The following is a 22,185-nucleotide window of genomic DNA, read 5'->3' as shown; positions in this document are numbered from 1 at the left end:
TCTCAGAAGGCTAATTTATTATTTTATGATATTATATTATTATATAAAGAATGCTATACTAAAACTATACTACAGAAAAGAGAAAGGATGCAGACAGAAGGCTAAAAGACTATAATTAAAAACCTGTGACTCTCTCTTCAGAGTCCAACACAGCCTGACTGTGACTGGTCATTAAGTCAAAACAATTCGCATGTTGAATAAACAATTTCCAACCACATTCTAAAGCATCAAAACACAGGAGAAGCAAATGAGATAATATTGTTTTGCTTTTTCTCTGAGACTTCTCAGCTTCCCAGGTGAGAAATCCTGGGCAAAGAGGATTTTTCAGAAAACATGATGGTGACAGGAAACACCTTACCTTCTTACCAAAGACAAGAAAGCATCTTCAGTCATACCCACCAGAGGACAAACACAGCTTTCAGACACACACAGAGCTCTTCACATGTGCTGAATCACTAGCTTAATTTCACAAGAAAGAGAAAATCACTGCAATGTTCATGTCACTAAATGGGAGTCTCAGTGCAATATATGACAGGATTTTGTTTCTTGCCTAGATTCTCATTGGAGCAGTGATTGCCATGGGCTCAGCAGACCGAGATGGCCGTCTCCACCCTGGTGATGAGCTGGTGTACGTGGATGGGATTCCAGTGGCCGGGAAAACCCACCGATACGTGATTGATCTGATGCACAACGCCGCCCGAAATGGGCAGGTGAACCTTACTGTGAGGAGAAAGGTGCTACCCACGGGTGAGTGAAGGCTGGGAAAGGCAAAAGGAAAAACAGATCCCAATGCTGGCAGCACAAACTGGTGCTGTTTTAAAATAATAGAGGAAATCAATGTGAATGTTTGTGTCATTTTGAGGAAAGAATTATTGTAAATATGTGTCCCTTGTTCCTCTGGCAAAAACAACTGCGTGTTGTTTCCTTCAGAAGTGGAAACATACTGGCAACTCTGGTGTGGTGATCATAAGTGCTCTGGGTTTGTTCCATGCTGTCTTGGTCTGTGCTGTCTCCTTTTGTCCACTTTTGGGACTAAACATTCACCTAAGTTAAAGCCATTTGAGCTGACTGTGTCAATAAGAGAAAGGCTCAAAGACTGTTAACTGTTTTAGGGCAGGAACTCATTTCACTCTTATATGTGTTAAAAGCCCATTTCTGGTCTCACTGATGTCATCTGGAATTTCCCACTGAACTGCAATGCAAGCTGGCTGAAAATCTTCTGTAGGGCACAAGGGCCGGATTCTTCCGTCAAGCAGACATATTCAGAAAATGAACCTAAACCACTATGAAGTATTTGTAGTAAATTAGATGTTTAGACTAACTCAGTCTCAATTGCTAAAAGACATCAGAACCTTGAAAAATGCATGTGGCAGCATCTATTAAAGCTTTAATGGGATAATTTGATGACCTTCCATTACAACCATTACTTACTTGAGGAAAGAAGTCTATTTAAGAACTTTTAAAACATTTTTGGTGAGTACACCTGCCTGAGGTACCAGAAATGAGCAAAACCACATTCCCAGCCTGTCCTGTCTTCCGCCTGCCCGTGCCCCAGATCCACTGTCACTGCCTGCGCCGTTCCCCTTCGCTCCTGTGCCAAAAGAGCCGCCCTCCCACTCACCTTCGTCTTCGCAGTCCCCCTCCCACTGCGGCACCGCAGCTCCCTGCCAGCCGTGCTCCTGCAGGACTGACTTTCTTCTGTTACTGACTCCAGACTCCTCCAGCCAGAAAGGGGCCCCCGCGCCTGGTGCGACGCCCCCTCGCAGCTCCCCCAGCGCGAGGAAAATGGCCAATAACCAAGGTAATGACCCGAGTCCTCGCCGCCAGCGCCGCACGCACCGCGGGCAGGGCTGGCACAGAGCACTGCCGGCCTTCCCTGCTGCTCCTGAAATATTAAAGGCTCTGCCAGCCACTCTGGGATCCTGGTGCAAGCTGGTAAAACACCTGAAGTTATTCTTGGGCCTTGAGAGTGCCACACCAGGGAGCATGGCATGTAGCTCATTAATGTATGAGCATTTTGGGAGCTGAACAGGGTTTTAATGTGGTGTGTTACAACATAAGCTCTGTGGAAGAATTTAAAACAACTGGTGTTGGGCGTGACTGAAAAAGGCTATGCTAATACATCAGGGCAATTGATTTCATGGGAATTTCTCACGAGCATGAATGTATGCAACAGAGGGATCTGGGGTTTTCCTTACCTCTCTGTAGCTGATACACATATCTTAGCCGTCGCCTGGAATTACCATTTTGTACATATACTTACCCAGATCTGGAACAGGAAAGCACAATTCACAAGATCTGGAAAACAATTTGATTAGGAAAATGTGATTTTTGGATTGAAATGCCATTTTTTCACAGGCAGGAGCAAAATGTAATTTTTGTGATGAGTATCTGTTGTACAGTTGACAGTCAAATAGCCATTTAAGCTTTTCCTCCTTTTTTATTCTTTTCCTATATTTAATGACATTCAATTGCATTCTTTCATGGCCAGGCCAGGTCTTGGTCATTCTACAGGGCAAGAGAATTTCCTTTCTGTTGCAGCCATAATGACATAAACAATATTCCCCTTTCTGAAACACGACAGCCAGAAAATGAAAACTCTCTTGTCACTTACTATGGCATTTAGTTGCAGATTTGGTTCAATAACTCTTAGAGATTTTCAGGAGTATAATAATTGCTTGTTTTCCTTCCTCTTTGTACTCTCTAATTACTTTATTTCATAGTTGCAGAAGGACTACTAAAGGACACACCTGACTGAGAAAACAACAGCTTGTCCTTGGATGCTGTTTATTTTATTAATATATACACACACTGAAAATCTAATTTGTAAACTCTCTACCTAGGATGTATGTGTATATGTGGGAGCTCCTCACATGTTCAGGAAAATTACTCTGCCACTCTTGTTGTTCCAAACAGAAAACATAATACTTACAATTATCTGAAATTTCTGTATTAAAACTGTCAAGCAGTGCTGATTTATGTAAACAATTTAGATCTGTAAAGAATATAAATCTTTTTGTTTCCATCTGGAAGTGTAAATTTACTGTTTTCAATTGCCAAAATGCTCACACCAGAAAATACGTAATCCCACAAGCTTTAACTTGTTTCGTGTTCTTGTTAGTGTAAAGCAATACTAAAGTGTACATGGACTCCATTTTCATTTCTGCTCTTTTGAACTTGCCAAACAAGAGCATCTCCAAACCTTTAAATGACCACTGCTTCTGCCATGACACCCAAGAAAAACTACTTGTGATGATTTTGCATTGTATAACAGCTCTGCTCTTTGAACATTTTTTTGAACAAGCTAATCAACTCATAAGAAGAACATTATGCAGCTAATCCTAATTACTCTGTTAGCTCCCTGCTTAAATTCTTGTAATCCAAACACAAATAATTTTTTATTGGATTAGACAGTGACATCTTTCTCTTGATGACAGATCTACCAGCAGACAAGGAAATAGCGCCTGGTGATGGTTTTGCAATCCAGATAGACACAGTTTCATACTTTCCTCTCTTGTAGCTAGTGTAGCAGTCAGTGTTCATGCTTGCTTTATCTGATTGCCCTTGAATGCTCTGCATAATTGTGTAGATGCCTGTCTCTCTGCATCTATTACAGCTCCTAGTTTAACACTTGGGGTAGTCTGCTCTGCAGACAGTCAGCTGTACTCACGTTGCATCAGCAAATGCACTGCAAGTCACAGAGCCACCGAGCAAGTCAGGCTGTGACACTGGTGTGATTTATGTTGCAGGAGAACCCTGCCCAGAGAACGGCAGAAGCCCAGGCTCAGTGTCTACTCACCACAGCTCTCCCAGAAGTGACTACACCACCTATGCCAACAGCAACCACGCCGTGTCCAGCAGCACGGCCACGCCGCCCGAGGGCTGCGCGTCGCACAGCCTGCAGAGCAGCGACGTGGTCATCCACCGCAAGGAGAACGAGGGCTTCGGCTTCGTCATCATCAGCTCCCTCAACAGGCCCGAGTCTGGCTCCACCATAAGTGAGTAAAGCAGCTTTTCAGTTCATAGCTCTCCCAGTTTGCCCCAAATAAAATTTTTAAAAACCCACTGTCGCTATAGGACACAGAACAACACGAGCGTGCACACTGCTGCTTTCAAGGTGAAGGAAAGGGAAGTTTATTTTCTGATTCTAACATTTACAGTTTTCTAAAAGTAACAGTGAAAGTGCCACACACTGGACAAACTAACAGTCTATCAAATTTCTCTTCCTCTATGAAGGACTGCAAAACAATAAGTTATTTACAGAAAGTGTGAGAAAGTTCGTTACAAGAATGCTCAGAAAATCTTAAAAAATCAGGGCAACACTCCACAGCAATAGTTTATTTAAACCTATCTGCTAATAATTTATCACAGCAGAGACTTAAACTGAAGATACTTTCTATGTTTATTCAGAGGCACTGCTTGTTTTGTCTTCAACAAAACCAAAAGTTACTCTGTCCTCTGGAGCCCTGTGCTTCCCACACTTCTTTGGCTATCAGAGCAACAGAGGATTCACTCACAAAGTGGATTTTGTCTGTTACTATGTCTCAAAGAGACACTGCAAGTAACAAGTAAGGTTATGTGAATAAATTATTCTCCTACATGGAACTTAATTAGACTTTTTTTTACAATCAAGATGAAGTTCAGCAAGTTGAAAAAAATCTTAGATCACAGCAAACCCTATGACAAGAGCTGTCCAAATATGGGACTGCAGGAGCAACTAGAAGGTGGGAGAACTTCTTAAGTGCAGGTGATAAGAGACTGATTTAACTGGGTGGAGTATAGACAGCATAAAAATTACAGCTGAGTACAGGGGATAGGTGTAACTCTCTGTACTCTGTAGCACTCTAAAAGCAAGATCTGCCCTTAATAATTATAGCTCACTTTCTGTCCAGAGGACTGATTTTCTCTGTGAGTCAATTTTATTGCTTTAATATAGACATCTGGTGCCACTTGAGCTGTTCGTGGTACATCCAGGGAGAGGTCAGATAGGTGTGACACAGGACCTACAGAGGACTCAAACCCAGGTAGTGGCACCTGCAGGCACAGGGGCACCTTTGTGTCTTTCCAGTGACATTTGACCCTGAGAGCTGAGCCCTCTGGAAGAAGGAAGCAAAGGAGGCTTTATGTTGAGAGACATCCACATGCCCCACCAAATAATGCTAACCCCAACTGAAAAAACAAAATAAGGGAGATTTATCATTTTTCAAGTTGAAGCCTAGTACAATGTTTCCTCTACACTAAAATATGTTTTGAAGGAACTGGTTTTTTGCCTGAAACTGGTTCCTGACAAAATAAAATCACAATTTCAACTTCAGGGCCAAACACCATTCTTCTAAATTCACACCTGAAAAGCAGCCAAGAGAATACTGGGAAAACCTTATCTCACAACAGCAAGTTACCTCAGAAAACTTTTTTGCAGTATTTCATGATCATGCAGTTCTTAAAAAAGTTGCTTTTCATGCTACCTCAGCTGAATTTTAAAACTCCATGACTGCTGGAATTAATATTGTAACAAAACCATAGCTAATTAGCCTCTTGGGACTCTGAGTTTTCACATTACTGAATATAATAGCCAAAGAACTGGAAGTTCTTTTGCAGAAGATAAGAAAAGAAAAAAATAATTAATTGTGGTACATATATATTAATCAGTTAAGTCAGTCATGATTTTTTTCACGAAAATTATTTTATTGAGAGAATTTCTGGTTGAGGCAGATGGAGAGGGAAAGAGGAGAGAAAGAGAAAACCAAAAATTCTGTGACTGGAATAGTCTCCTGAAGATTACAGACCCAGGTTCAAAATCCTGCTTTGCCTCCTGCCCTCCAACTTGTTCTTTCAGCACTTTTCTTTCTCCACAAGCAACTGTGTAAGGAGTCATTTTTGACGCTCAGTTGAACACCTCCAATAGTAAAGGGAAATGACAGCCTGCTGTGGAAGTGACAAGAGAATTTAATCAAATAATAACTGCATGGAATTTCAGTGATCCCCAAAAGTACCAAATCCTAAGTTTACAAGAACAGTGAACAAAAAATTACATTTGCTGTAGACAGTGACAGAAAAGAGAAGAAAATACCCTTCCTATATAAATTCTGTTACAAAACTGTAGTAGGAAAAATATCTTGAAAATTCCATCATCTGTCATCAGTAATGAAAACAATCTAAAAATTATTGACTCTTTCTAGAGTAAGAGAGGTTACTTTCTCTACTTAATATTTACTTGGGTGAAGTCATTTAAGCTTTATTAACAGGAGCGTAGCCAGTAGATTGAGGGAAATGATGATACCCTTTTACTCAGCACTCACTGGCATCCTTTCAGAATACAGCAGCTAAGTTTTGGGCCCTTTGTTACAGCAGAGAAACTCTCCTGAGGTACCTTCTATCTTGAAATAACACAAAATCCTTTTATTGAAATGCACAATCAGAAATACAAAGCATACCAACAGTAGGAAAATATCAAAAATGGATATAGGAATATCCATAATATATGATACATCACTATCAAAATGTGGACCTGCATGGCACCATGCTAGGTACTCCTGATAGCAGCAATATCTTAATTGGGTGAGATATTGTGCTCTGGTTCCAGTGTCCCCTGTTTCAGAGGCAGGGCACTTGTTGCCAGCTCCTGTATCCCCATGTGGAACAGAATGATGTTATGCAGACATGCATGCACAGAGTAATGTTAATGTTCTAATTGCAAAGCAATTCTGAAAACTTCAAAATGGGCAAAATAGGTCAAAAAAGGGAGCATCATGTAGTGCCAGACACTGTTAGGAGGAGCAGCACCCAGGAAGTTGTCTCACCGGGAGCATCCTCAGGGCAAAATTAGGAAGGGTTCCTTTAATATAAGAATGTTTATTTCAATAACTCTATTCCCTCCTCTACTTTCTTGCAAAAGCAAAAGACTTGAGGTCTTGGAAGAATAGGTATCATCACCACTATTACTCAGGAAGGCAATTAATTATGCACTGACAGTATTTTCCTCGTTGTTGAAATCGCACTTACAAACTGTGTTTTACAGTCCAACAGATTACAACAGCTCTTGTGGAGTACAGGAACAGGCACTTTGTGTCACCAGGTGCTTCAAGCCCTGCTGAAATTGAAGCATCATTCCAGCAAGGCTGCTCCTGGCTACAGAGGTCTACTCCTGGCTACTCCTGCAGGGTCATTGGTTTGCTGCTCTGCGCTTGGGCTGAAGCTGGAGGGGTTGCACAAAGCTGTCCTGTTTGCCAGGAGAGTTTGCTCTGTCTGCAGGACCATCCCATGATGGTGCTCCAGCTGAGTCTCAAATCCCTTCTCCACCCTCTGGTGGGTTGTGGGCTGCACTGCTCCCTCCTCCTTTTAGGAAGCCTCCTTTTAGGAGTGCTTCATGCTCCTTCTGACCTGAGAATGAGCCATGACAGGCTCAGCAGCTCCCAGAACTAGAGATGAAACTCTTTTTCCAAGAGGTTTAGGGTCCTGGTCAGCTTTTCTCTCGATATGGTTTGCAAGGGGTTTGTTGTTACACTTGGTTTATGGGCCTGCCTTTACTGTGCAGACATATTCAAAATACTAAATGCTAGTTTTTTACTATTGATAGACACAGAGTGAGGACAGACTACAGCCATAATTAGGAAACACACTATTCTTTCAGATTTTGTGATGGACAGCACTGAAATAGCTGTCAGTTTGATAAATTAACATTAAGTACTTTGCAGCCAGCCTTTAGATATGAATGTCATTTTTCCTTACTGGTACTTGCTTAAACATCCAATTCTTGGAGCACACTTATTTTCCTGTGTCTATAAATGGTAGAAATTTTGTTTCCCATTTGTCAAAGCATTGCTTGGGATGTTCTCTAATCCAGCACAAGGGATTATCTTGCACTGAACTACAGTTGTGATGTGGGGAGATCAGGAGTTGAAAACGAATGACAAGGATTGAATGAAGAGATTTTACAGGGCAAAGCAGAGTCCTAGGAAAGGTCAGCCATGCTTCAAAACTGTATCAGTAAAAAGAGATAAAGTGGATAAATAAAGAGCTGTGCTTGAGTGGTATATCCAGGAGCAAGTCATTTTGCCTAGTGCAGCACGCAGAGGATCGTGGAGTGCTAAGAGATTAAGGAAAGAAAATACACCTGTCCAGGCTCCTGACCTATTTCTAACGAAAGGATTAACTTCCACTGCCTCTAAAATATACTATTGTGCCTTCCCCCAGATCCTGTTCCAACATTAAAGGGGAATGTGGCTCTCATCCCTTCTCCACACATGAGAAATTATATCTAAAATACCTAAATTTAAGTAATTAATCCACACTTTGCATTAAATTTAGGGAAGTTTTTTTTAGGATATCAAGATAATTTCACTATCTGCAGCCTATGGAAAAGCATTTGCAGACTTCTGGAGGTGACCAGAATGAGATTTATGTCCCAGAATTTTATGGAGTTAATTTTTTCCTGCCTTCTTCATATCTTCCTGTTACTTTTACATTTTGTGTTTGGAATGCAGCTTCATCTAGAATAAGTACTTGTGATCCCCTGTAAATCTCTTTACATCATATTTTTTTTAGAGAGAAACCACATGTGGTAAACAGACCTCATTAAATTGCAACTTCCAATGAAGTTGGAAAATTGGCAATATTTCCAGGAATTTTACTGTAGCAGGTACTGTCAATTAGCACAGTTATAAAGTGTAAACAAACTGAAAATACAGGCCTAATCAATAAAAAAAATTCAAAAAATTAAAGACTGTGCATATTTGTTATGATCTTCCTCCTGCTTTGCAAAAGAGGAGTTGTAGATTTAATTTGCCCCTACACTGCATGTGCCAGTGCCTGCTGGAATTTGAAAACAGGATAAAACAGAGTCTAATGAAAGAAGTTTCTTTCATTTCTCAAAACATGCAGTCTTAACTAAAAAACATAAATCCAAGATAAGCCTCAGCTGACTGCAGAAAACAGCACTCTGAGTAAGTCCCATTCAGCTCAGAGTTTCTTTAAATTCCTTACAGTTTAGAGATAAAAACCAGTTTATTGATCAGTGATAGCTGTGTGATCTGTGTTTGTGCAGCAATTTCACCTCTGCTTTGCCTGGGTAAGATGGTGGTTAGGGACATAATTTTATGTGACCAATCCTCAAATTCTAAAGCATACCGAGCTTTGGAAATTAGGATGTCTGTCTATCCCACCTAGGACATTTTTGGAGCATAGCAGTGAAAACCCACCCACAGTGTGCATCCCCCATGGAAGATATTTGCAGTTTGTGGGCAAGGAATCTGGATTCTCATTTCTATGCAGCTGTGATACTCAGGTTTGAGCTGTTCTGCCTCCTCAGCTACAAAAACACACTTTCTAAGTATGTTTAAGAGACAGTAAAACTTGCAGCTGAAAGAAAATGCTATATGTGATTTAGTTTCTCAAATCAACATAAGCAATTATCATAGTGAAATAACCTTAAGAGGTCAAAGAGGTTTTTAATATCATCAAAATACACTGCTGCAGTTTGCAAGCATGAAATTCAATTGTCCATTTGATATTTTTTGGAGATAAATAATGAAGGATCTTAACTGCATTACTCCCCTCTCTAGATAATTTTTGTCCTCCAGTGTATTTCTGAATACATCATTTGGACCTACAGGTGCTGCTCATGTGTTTTCAAGGAAAAAACACTGTAAGTTTTCTTAGCAAAACCCATCAAGACAACCAAAGATTTTCTAGGAATTCCACAGGGCTCACTTTACTGTCATTAGAAGCATTAAAGTCTATGAGTTCCATTATTTTTTCTTAGATCTTCAGCTTTCTAAGGTATGTGCACTCCTTTCTGCTTAGCTTTCTTAGGCAAGCAAATATGCTCCATGTCAGCACAAAATGGGATGCTTCCATTCATAGATTCATTAATCTTATAAAGAAAAGGGATTATTTTCACATGCAACTATGCAGAATGCATGCTATTTTTATTTTCCAGATAAGTGTCACATAAAATATCCTACCCATATCAGGAAAATATGTTTTAGCCCTGATGGAAAGTCCACCATACTCAAGTTTTCAGAAATAAAGATTTTTCTATAGCAATGAAATTACAGGTGTTTATATTTAATATATTCTTCCAATTAAAATCTGATATGCTGGAGCCTGCTAGTTGAATGAAAACCTTTGCATGTTTAGAGAATTGAGAATATAATAAATATTCATTTGATCACTGTGTAACATTGAAAAGGACATCTGGCTCAGGAAGGCTCATTTGCGTGGCTTACTGTCTATATCTGTTAACACTAGAAAACATTGCAAAAATTTATCTGCCAGAGGGTTTTAATAGATAAAGTATAGGTTTGATTTTTTTTTTCCCTTAACTGATATTTTTTGACATTTAGCTACTATATAGAGGGGAAAAACTGGAGAGTTGCTGTCTAAAAAACAGAGTCTCAACAATTGTGTCTAGAAGGACTGAATAAATGTAAAAAAATTACTGATGTAAATTAGAAAAGCTTTACATATGGTAATGTTTTCTTAGAATCCACTCCTTTTTGCTTGTGGGTCTTTCAAATGAGAAGAAATTATTTTCATATTCAAAAAGCAAGAGGCTGGTAGATATATCAGTCTTGTTGAACTTATTCATCAATGGTCTGGGTGAAAGGACAGGGTGTACCCACAGCAAGTTAGCTGATGTTACAAAACTGGGAGGAGAGGCTGATACACCTGAAAGCTCTGCTGGCCATACCTGGGCAGTCGGCAGAGTTGTGGGGACAGGAACTTAATGAAGTTCAAACAGACAAATGCAAGATCCTGCATTAAGGAAGGAATAAACCCAGGCACCAGCACAGGCTGGGGATGGCTTGTGGAAAGCTGCTCTGTGGAGATGGCCCTGGGGATCCTGCTGGACAACAAGCTGTCCATGAGCTGGCACTGTGTCCTTGTGGCCAAAAAGCACAGTGGTGTCCTGGGGACCAGTAGGAAAAGCATTGCCAGCAGGCAGAGGAAGGTGGTCCTGTCCCTCTACCCAACCCTGGTGAGGCCATATCTGGGGTCTGTGTCCAGTTCTAGGCTCCTCAGTCATGAAAGTCATGAAACGACTGGGGAGGGCTCAGTGAAGAGCTAAGGTGTGGAAACAGCGGAATAATTAGCATTGACTCCATGATTGCAGAAGGCTGATCAATTTTTTTATTCTCTATCCTATATTATACTACACTAATTAAGAAGCTCATAACCCTTACAGACAGCCCCATACAGCTTTGACCTCATTGGTCAATCAATCCAAACACCATCACCAGTGTCCAATTAAGAAATCACCCTTTGGTAAACAAATCTCCATAACACATTCCACATGTGCACAACAACAGGTGCAGCAAGTGGAGATAAGAATTGTTTCCTCATTCTTTTCTCTGAGCTTTCTCACAGCTCCCCAGGAAAATCCTGGGACAGCTTTGTAGAGAGACTGTAGGGGATTTGTGATTGCCACACTAAGGGGGTGATTAGGGAACAGGAACATCTCTCTCACAGGAAAGGCTGAGAGAGCTGGGCCTGTTCCACCTTGAGAAGAGGTGGCTGGCAGGGGGCTCATACCATTCCATACAAATATCTTGAGGGTGGGTGTCAAGAGAGTAGAGCCAAACAATGGGCATTTGGAACAAACACAAAAAGTTCATTCTGAAAATCTTCTTTCCTCTGAGGATGACTGTGCACTGGACCAGGCCCTGAAAAGGTGGTGAAATCTCCTTTTCTGGAGATATTCAAAACCCTTGTGACAAAATTCTGTGCAATTTGCTGTGACTGAACCTGCTTTAGCAGGAGGTTAAGCTATGTGATCTCCCGAGGTCCCTGCAAACACCCTTCTGTGTTTCTGTGATATATGGTGTTAGGAGCAGTATCTGTACTCAGCAACTGCTCTGGATTGGTGTGCAGCTGACCCAAGCATATGGACACTCAGGTATAATGACACGAAATTTGTTCTCTGTTCTGTGACATGCAGGTGTGGTAAGGATATTAATTTGAATCATGGAGAGCAAAAGTGAGTGATTCTTATCAAATAAAAATATAGAGAAAAATGTAAGTTTCTGAAAGCAGACCTTATCCACTTTCTAAATGCAAAGATTTCCTTTAAATCATTTTGTCTTTAAATTTTTTAATTTAATTTCTCTTCAATGAGCTAAGTGCTGCTCATTGCATGATTAAATACATTCAGGGAAAGCCTCAGCTGCTACAGCCCAACTCTGGGTCAGTTTGTGTTGTAATGCTGTAAATATCTGAGCAAGATTGAGAAGGTGACATTAATGACTTCAAATATCAGAGAAGCTTTGGCACTCTCAAGATTCAAATCTTTCCCAAGTCATGAAATTTTGAAAAATACACTACAGCAAATTTACATTCCATTGTAAGATCTTTTGTTAGATAAGGTTTCTGCAGCATTGCTAGTCTCTGAGAGATTATTTTGGGTCTAGGATTATGCCCTCTGTCTTGGAAGAATTTATTTTATCTTAAGGTAAATATCCAACTATATCACTCCTGAGTATCACATTTTGCATTACTTGATAGTACTAGAGAAAAAGACTCTCTATATCTATTTTGAAGGGCTGTGTGGTTTGTATACATACAAGCTCATTCTTAATTTCCATCCTAAAATTTCCCATATTTTCAACAGTTAAAAAATAAGTATTAATCCTTGTTTGCAGTAATTTTTCCCTTGCAGTCTCATTCATTGTGTAGTATGAGAGAACCTAGAAATTAATTGTTCTGCAAAGGGACAGCTTGTTTTCTACATTCACTTTTAGCAAAATCAATGGATTTCTTGAAAAAAAAGTCACAAATCCAAGTCTCTCTGTATAGCCTGCTAATATTAAATGCTGCTCAGGAAACTCAGTGTTTTGAAATAAGTGGATCAGATTCTGCGCAAAGTCTCATCCAGGCACAGGCTTCCACTCTTTAATATATACATATGTTTGGAGAACAGCTTGTGGTGATTTGTTAAAAGAGGCATTAATAGTTCAGTAAAAAAAAATTAAGGGTGATAGGAAACAATTACACAAGTCAGGATTTGGGACTTCCTTTAAAAGGTTACATCATTAAATGCTCTGCTCAGACAAAAATAAGACCCAGAAGATGCAATTTAAGAAAAAAAAGGTATTTTATGTTAATAAAACCCTAATTAAATGCCAGACATGGGAGGTTTCTTTCCAGGAAGAGAATTGCCACGCTGGGAGAGACCCAATAGGCACACAGCTCCTTGCTGTCCCTTTGCTGTGACCAGCAGCAGAGAGAACAGCACATACAGCAGACAGGACCTTTCCCAGGCATTGTGTCAGTTTTTACAGCCAAGGTTTTCTGATTTATTCAGAAATAATAATTTCTGTGTACACCCCTATAAATTGGTCAAATCCCTTTTTTAATTCTTTTCTGCCCCTCCAGAAGGTTGCCCCAAATTCTCTTTTGGAAGGTGTAGACAGCGAGTTCACAGACAATTCCTTTGAGCAGAGGCTTCTTTTCTGCTTCTGACTTCCATGCTCCCCTTCTCTGAATCTTTGTGACTTCATTGCTATGATTTCTGAGATGAGGGTACTGAAGCAATTAGCAATACCAAGACTCTAGGTGCACAGCATTAAATAGCAATAGTTTGTTTCACTTGTTACTCTTTTAGAACTCTTAGTGTCATATTGACTGTTTTAATGAGTTTATGTTTTTAGACAAGTAGGCACACATTTCAAGGTCTCTTGAGTGATAATAATTAATTTAGGGTGCATATCTGCTTAATCTTAGGCAGGGTTATTTTTTCCTTACTTGCATAATCTTGCATTTCTTTTCATGAGATCCTGTCTGCCACTTCTTTCAACCCACTCCCTACTGACAGTTTACAGCTCTTCCCCACTTGTTTTAGATGTGACCATTCTGAACAATAAAAATTCTCCATTATGGAAATTCACAGTTCATTTCCACCTTTGCTCCTTAGTTTTTACCGCATTAATCCCCTATGAGAGTAGTTCCTTCTTATCCCTTTGAAGTATTTCACTACCAAAGGCTCTCTCTAAAAACTGAAAGTTTTCTAACATATTTTAACGTGGGGGTTTTTGTGAACAACCTACACATCAGATAATCTGCGTCCCTTAGAAGAATTCATGCTTGTAAAGAAAAAAGCCCTAAATAAATCCTCCCATCCCAAGGAAGCATTTGGGACCATGGCAGCCAGGATTTTGTGGCTTAGGAGGGTGCTCAGGCAGAGTCCCACTGGGAAGAGAAGCAACGAACAGAAATTCCTCAGGATAATATTATCCTGAGAGGGAAGGAGCCAGGAGATAAATGTCTCCTCATATTATCTAGAAATGTGCATGAACCAGTTTCTGCTGCATGGCCATGAGCTCCTCTAGTAAGTCCCTAGATTTGCCCATAAAACCTTATAGAGCATAGCAGTGTAACCTTGAATCCAACAGAGATTCAGATTCCTTCTGCAAAATTTCCCCACACCCTACTTTGCAGCAAGATCAAATGGCAGCATATGGCACCAATACAGCCTGAGAAGAGGAACATTAAATCCCCAAATAGCACAGTGGAGTAGAAAAGGTACCTTGACAGACACAAGTTTTCATCTGATGGTCACCTACTGTTGATCCTTTCATAACACAACAGAATGAAGGGAGTTCAGGGATACCAAAACATTTAGAGTAGGTACCTCTATCAGGAAGGTGAAGACCATTAGGCTTAAAGGGAATAAGAAAAGAACACCAAGTTCCTCGTCTTTCTCCTCTCCTTCCTTTGTCTCAGGATTTGGATCTGAGCTGGAGTCTCGTGGCTCTCCCACCTCCAGCTTCAGTTTCAGCAGACATCTCAAACATGCAGACATCTGCTCTATTCATTTGGCAGGTACAAGAAGTCCAACCAAAAATTTTTCTGCCAAATTAATTGGACTTCCCACCCCCCACCCTCCCACACACCTTACTACTGAAATTATGTCTCCACTTAGGCTAGCAAAAACATCTTTAGGTATGGAAATGGCAAGCATGGAAACTTTAGTTGTGGCATCTCTACCATATTTCCCCTTCTTTCTTACTACCGAAATTCTTACTTTTTTACATAAGACAGTCTTATTTTCAGATCTCCACTAATATACAGTCAAGACATGACAATATCAGACAGATCTTTTATTACATTTGCCAGAAACAGGCAGATTTTAGTATTAGTTTAAGTGATTCTTGCTGATGCTTTAAGAACAGATTTGATGAAAAAAGCACTTTGTAAACATAAACTGTTTAAGAGTCAAGTTACTTTTTTATTTGTTTGCTCACTGATATGTATGTATGGCAGTTATATGTCTTCATTAAGGGCAAAATAAACACAATTTTTTTCTAGAAAGTGTAGCTATACATATTTAATCTATTTTAAAATATAGAAATGTTTAGACACTGTAACATAAATTCAGTGCTTATTTCCTAAGCAACAATGCATTTCTGAAGTCCATTTGTTGTGTCTGTGTTAGTAAAGTTGTGTTTTAATTTATATTCATGCCTTAACCATAGTGGTAAACAAGAATGCACTTTGATTGTGGCTTGCACTTCAGAGTACTCACTTATATTTTCAGTGTTCCAAAAATTAATTTTTAACACTGTAAACACTTACATCCATACTAGAAACAAAAGTCATTTTGAGGTATGTCTATTGTGACTTTACATCAGATGTGCAGTCTGTGTTAGTCACCAAAACCTTCAGTAAATGTTTATCAAGGTGCTGAGCAATTTCTTCTGCAGCAATGTATTCTGAACACATCTTTTAGAGCTTTGGTTTATATGAGCATTGATAATCTGGATATTTCTAAAAAATATGTTTGAACCATCTTTTGTTTAATTTTTCCAAGTTCTCTGTAGATAATTAAATGTTAAGGTTATATTATTTTTGAAGAAAGAAGCACACTGGTTTTAACACCAATTTAAAGGTGGATAGTGAGGCTGAGCTGCTTTGTGCTGTTTTCCAGGACTGAAGTGTGGGACTGCAGAGGAATACTCAAACACCATTAGGATATTAATAGACTATATAGTCATTTAATTGTGATAAGCATATTTATGAGTACTTGGGAGAAAGAAAAATAGCATGCTCTTTGGGGAGCCTAGAGAAAATACTCAGCTATAGCATATTAATTTAGTTAAAAAACAGAATATAATAGAGTAGAAACACTAGTCAAAAAATCAAGAACAATATTTGGAAAATTTAATGAAAATTGAGAGAAGAGACAAAACAAGAGCATGGATGGAGTAAACAGAAATGGGAAGAACCACAGAGAGGAAAAGGAGAAGTTTTGTTCTGTAATGTTTTAAGAGGGCTGAGATCTTTTGATGTACTACATGTCTATGTACTCATAGCTAGCTGTCAATTCAATTCTATTCATTTATTATTAATACCTAATTAGAGAGCTGCACATCTCAATAAATCTTCAGTATTATTTCTACTTATCCATAAACACATTTGGATGGAGGAGAACAATTTCATGTACAATTTCATGTATTTTCAATAACAATTTTTTGTATATAAAATTAATAATACTTTTGGTGCCTCTATTGCAACATACAAATAAAGAAATTCTGTAAAACAAGAGGTGGGAGACAATTTATGACTGCTACTTACTGTATAAATTTATATCCTTTCCCTGTTTTAATGCCTTATTGTTTCCCTGATGTGCTTATTATGTTGTTTCATGCCAGGTTTGCAAAATAGCTGAATTATAAACTTTGGACTTCATATGTATATGCCATGTGTATATATGCATCTGGATTCTGAATTTTTAGTGAAAAAACACAGTACTGTGTTACTGCAAATGACATTGCATAAGAATTTATATTCTTATATGCTTTTACACAAGCTGCTTTTTAATTCATATAAAACTTCCTTCTAAAATGAACTGATTTTCTTTCATTTGTGAACATCACCACTTGTTTCAGCACATGTTAACTGTGTCTATTGTCTCTTGTCTAGCTGTACCCCACAAAATAGGGCGGATAATTGATGGAAGCCCTGCAGATCGCTGTGCGAAACTTAAAGTTGGAGACCGGATCTTAGCTGTGAATGGCCAGTCTATTATTAACATGCCTCATGCAGATATTGTGAAGCTCATTAAAGATGCAGGTCTCAGTGTAACTCTTCGCATCATTCCTCAGGAGGGTAAGTCAATGGCCCTTAAAGACAGGAAGAAAATTTTAAGTAGCCTCCAATTAGCTTAAATTATGTCACCACTTGAAAGAGCATCTTTTGTTCTCCTTCCTCCGCTGTAACGTGCAGCACACCAGAATTATGAGCTTAGAACTGGCTCAGATAGGATCTGCATTCTTGAAAAGGTTTCCAGTTATGAAAGGGGTATTTAAAGCAAACCTGCAGAAACCTGACACAGAGAGAGAAAGAGGATATTAAGGTCTTTTGCAAGAATTGTCTTCTACATGGAAAAGCACTCTACAAGAGAGACAAGTTTTGAGTTCATTCCTTTATATCTTGCTATAAGCCAAGCCAAAGTTTGACAAAGTGATTCACAAGAGACTGCAATGGTTGTCACCAGGCATGTTCGGCCACCAGCTACGTGTGACAAAAAGTGATGTGAAGGAAGAGTTCAGATTTGGCAGTTTCCTCCATCACTATCACATAGTGATACATCACTGTAAATGCACAAGGCAGGAAAGAACTGAACCCTAAATTATCTCATTTTTAGGGTGAGGATAAGGGGATAGACTCATTATTCTGGTCATTGCTCCACATCTAATCAGTGAAGATCTTTTGATGTTGGTTCCTTGAGGTTTGGGGTTGATTTCAGGGCTTTTTTTAGTTTAACAATGTGCTGCACTGCTGCATGAATTGTACCACATTAATGAGACCATGTCTTTATATCTCAGCAACAAATACCAGTAGAGCTGGGAATGACACACAGAAAGTAATGGAATTACTTAATGATCCATGGCCCAGTTAGATGACCTTCACCTTATGCTGCTGCATCCAGCAAAGGGACAGGGAAATTGTCTGACACTGGTCACAGACTGCAACTGAGAGAACTCATCTACTTTGTTAAATGAATTCAGTGAAGGGAAAAACACAAACATATGCACATTTAGAATTCACTTCAATTAGCACCCTTGTAATTACTGGAGGTCAGCTTTACAGGCATCTAAAACAAGTGTGTTACTTCATACAGTCCATGAAGTTTGTTTAAGCCTCTCTGGTATCCAGGTTAAATAACATCATTAATAGTTTAGTGTTAGAGATGGATACATTAAATTAGAAAGAAAGCAGAGGTGCAGCTGACTTGCAGTACTACAAGATGTTCTCAGGTGCTAGTGATGAGAAATCATCTGTGCCAAGGCACAGCTTCCCTGTGTGACTGTGTGACATTGGACACCTCATTTGCCTTCTGATATTAGCTTCTCAGCTTAGAAAAATTGGTAAAAAATCTAATACCTCTGTAATACACTTTCAGGTAAAAAATACCATATAAATGCAAAGCAGTTTTAGAAGCAGCTCATGATTTGACCAGTTCATCCATAGTTATGAGAGTAATGTAGAAATGAGGGAAAACATTTCCAATCTTCCTCTCTAAAACTTGCAATACAAAAGAGACTCGCAGATGCAAAATGGGCAATTACAGCCTTAAGCATAGTAATTACACAGACAAGTACTGCTTATGCCTGCATGAGGAGTGTTTTAAGTGCAAATATACAAGCTTTTTTTGACAATTAATCCTAAATTGAAAATATTTGCAATAAAGTAGCCAAAATTTTTTATAATTGTGGGCATAAATTAGATAAGTAGAGAATATGTACCCATAGGGAAAAACTCACATGTTAAAAGTTTAAAAATAAACCACATGAAAATTAAAACTAGATTCAAATGTAAAACTAGGCAAGATCTGTATCATGTGTAGCTCTTGCTGTTAGGGATGCTCAGCCATATGTGTGTGTCCATTTTGTTTGCTTTGCACCATGCCACACTGGCCTCACTCCTTCTGTTGCAAGGAGGAATAGCAAAAACATATTTGCCTTTGCTGTTGATAATGCAGGAACTTCAGCAGTGCTCTGTCCTCCTGTGGGCAGAGTCTTTCTCATTTATGCATCCTAACAGGTAATGGTGAACAGGACTGTGCTGGTGTGTTGGAAAAAATACACTTGATATGAGCTCAGTACAAAATGAGTCTTCCCCCAAGTCCAGCAGGAAGCCTGAATGAAGATTGGCATCTTTTATTTATGGCAAAGCAACAAAACCATATTTCCTATGCCAATCTCTCTGACTTTTTGGAATTTGTGTTGTTTGGAAAGAATGATTCTGTTTTTCTGCACTGTTCCTATGTGGAACCTCAGTCATTTGACATAACACAGTGAAATAAACTATCAGTTCAAATGGTTAGTCAGAATTTTTTGAGATTGGGTTTACTGGTTTACTGTTCACAGTCCCCAAAAATTTAAAGACAAAAAATTCTTGATAAGCTCAAAGACAGCAGGACCTAATATGTTCCTAACACTAAACACCAGTGTTTTAGCTTTTGTGACAGGTCTATCATCCCACTGGAGAAAACAGTAAAATGTTCATTCTCTCAAAATGAATTTTTTTCGAAATGGAAAGCATTTCAAATATCTTGTAGCTGTGCTAAGGCACATGAAGGACAGGGAGGTCATTCAGGACAGCCAGCACAGCTTTACCAAGAGTAAGTCCTGCCTGACCAACCTAGTGACCTTCTACAGTGGAGGAACTACATCAGTGGACAGCCATGGACAAGGGAGGATCTACAGGTCTCACCTATCTGGACATCTGCTAGGCCTTTGACATGGTAGCCCACAGCATCCTTCTCTCTAAACTGGAGAGAGATGAATTTGATGAGAGGACTGTTCAGTGGATGAGCAGGTTGAGGGAAGTGATTCTGCCCCTCTACTCTGCTCTCATGAGACCTGACCTGGAGTTCTGAATCCAACTGTGGGGTCCTCTGGACCTGTTGGAAGCAGTCCAAAGGAGGTCATGAAGGTGACCAGAGGGCTGGGGCATCTCTCCTATGAGGAGAGGCTGAGCAAATTGGTGTTGTTAAGCCTGGAGAAGACAAGGCTCCAAGGAGACCTTATTCTGACCTTGCAGTACTTAAAGGTGGCTTATAAGAAATATGGGCATAGACTTTTTAGCAGGGCCTGTTGTGGTAGCACAAGTGTTCTTACAGCTTTGAACTAAAAAGGGACAGATTCAGACAGATATAAAAAAGAGTTGTTTTTGGTTTTTTTTAATGATGAGAGTAATGAAACACTGGAACAAGTTGTCCAGAGAGGTGGTAGATGCCCCATCCTGGCATTCCTGTCAAAATTCAAGGCCAGGTTGGGCAGGGCTCTGAGCAGCTTGGTCTTGTTAAAGATATCCCTGTTCATTGCAGGGGGATTGGACTGGGCAATCTTAAAGTGTCATTCCAACCCAAGCTCTTCTGTGACTCTATGATTCTATCATTCCATCATTCTGTGATCTGTAATTCTATGGTTTAAAAGAATATGTGAAACGTGGAAGAAATTTCCCTTGTTCAGTTGTGTTTTAAATAATGACAGTGTCAACCAGAATTATAGAAGTCACCAAGATTTCGAATCCCACAGACTATCAAAAGGAGACCATTAGGTTCAAATGTCTTAAAATCTAATTATAACCTGAGCGAGTGAAAGCGACAAAGCATAAATTTGCCGAGGCAGCGCGTGACCAAAAATTATCATTGTGTACCTTTGCCCTTTATTAAATGCTGCCCTGTGACAGGTGTTCCATCTCCATCTCCCCATGAAGCAGAGCTGAACAGCCCGGCCTCGGCACCCAGCTCGGAGAAGCAGAGCCCGCTGGCGCAGCAGCACAGCCCCATGGCCCAGCAGAGCCCCCTGGCGCAGCAGAGCCCCGTGGCCCAGCACAGCCCCGTGGCACAGCCGCCGCCTCCGCAGCCCCTCCAGCCACAGGGACACGAAAACAGGTTCTGCACTTTCTCATTTATCCTTTTTTTTTTTTTTTTTTGCCACTTGTATGTTAGTTTGGAGCCAGGAAGAATTTTTTTTATGGTGGGTTTAATCTCTGGTGCATCATTTACTAGCCAATTTCTCATGTGTAATTTATGCAAATTTATCTATAATGGAAATCAAATGGTAGGGGGACAGAAATTTTTTGGCCAGCTGTATTAAATGCTGTTTATAGAAAAAGCACACACAGGCTGTGGGATGATAAAAGTTGCTGTGACCTCCAATCAACACTATTTAGTCTTTGTATTATTTTTTAGCATGTTAAACACGGCTGATTACACTCACTGTCTTTATGCTAATCTTCTGTAACCAACACATATCATCAAGATCCTCTTCCCCAAATGATGCTAGCTACAGGACTGCAACTTTTCTCTTCTGAAAATACATGAGTTCACTTGTGATTCAGACACTACACCCTCTAATTCTCCTTGCTTAACAGATGTAGTACTTTCACTTGCCCAAAATTATTTTCTTTCAATTAGTCATACAAGGAAAATTACTTTGCCCTATATTTAATTGAGTACTTTCTCCAAAAGTGATCACCTCCTAGAAGACACATGTTTCTGACAAAATTCAATATGAAGTTTTGACAAAAGTCATTTAGTGCTACTGGAAGTCACTATTAAATATCTGTTAAAGTGGGAATTTTCAGATGGGAGCAGCAAACGATATTAATCAAAGTTCCAGAAAGAAATTCTGTAATAATTTTACTGAAAAGTGTAAGCTCTAATTGCTCATGTCACCATTTACATATTCAGCAAAAATTACAGTGCCTTCATCTGTGAATAAAAACATCATCTACTGATATGCAGCTGTGGCCATATATTGGGCACCTGCCTAGAGATGACTCGTTTTTCAGGAAAAGGTCAACTCTTGCTAGTTCACACAGTATTATTTTTCACTAGATTTCATAAGCTAGATTACAGCTTGTTTGTATAGCCATATACATTGTTTCTTTACCAAAATAAGATTTTAAAACTCAGGAATATTAACTAGGCTTTTTTACTTCCAATATTAAGGCTCAGCATCACAATGAGCCTAACAGTAAGTTTGTCCTCGGTCTTCTTTTTACGGGATCATGATACTGAGTAAAGAAAGTAAGAGGCTTGCATGTATGCATGCAGGTCTTATTAATCATGGCATCAGTCTATTTTAACCTTCTCAGAAAAGTCAAAGGAAAATAGTTCTGATTTTTTTGTGTGTGGTTAGACATTCTGGTTATTAAAACTACTGTGTAGGAAGA

The 22,185-nt window shown here is 39.4% G+C and overlaps 1 protein-coding gene across 17 annotated transcripts in view; it reads left to right on the top strand.

Annotated features, from left to right (window-relative positions):
* MAGI2 (membrane associated guanylate kinase, WW and PDZ domain containing 2) overlaps positions 1-22,185 on the top strand; it is a 719,010-nt gene that overhangs the window by 651,479 nt on the left and 45,346 nt on the right. For 10 of the 17 annotated variants that reach the window (XM_064702938.1, XM_064702931.1, XM_064702927.1 and 7 more), the window contains 5 exons: positions 555-747; positions 1,715-1,801; positions 3,750-3,998; positions 16,918-17,103; positions 20,695-20,899. In XM_064702938.1, coding sequence (XP_064559008.1) covers positions 555-747; positions 1,715-1,801; positions 3,750-3,998; positions 16,918-17,103; positions 20,695-20,899 — 920 coding nt within the window. The remainder of the gene's footprint in view (positions 1-554; positions 748-1,714; positions 1,802-3,749; positions 3,999-16,917; positions 17,104-20,694; positions 20,900-22,185) is intronic. The other 7 variants (XM_064702935.1, XM_064702933.1, XM_064702943.1 and 4 more) reach the window with 4 other exon arrangements.

This window comes from Zonotrichia leucophrys, chromosome 1A, assembly GCF_028769735.1.
Source record: "Zonotrichia leucophrys gambelii isolate GWCS_2022_RI chromosome 1A, RI_Zleu_2.0, whole genome shotgun sequence".
NCBI lineage: Eukaryota > Metazoa > Chordata > Aves > Passeriformes > Passerellidae > Zonotrichia > Zonotrichia leucophrys.
The sequence above is the reverse complement of the archived record's forward strand: the minus strand, read 5'-3'. Positions and strand labels throughout refer to the sequence as shown.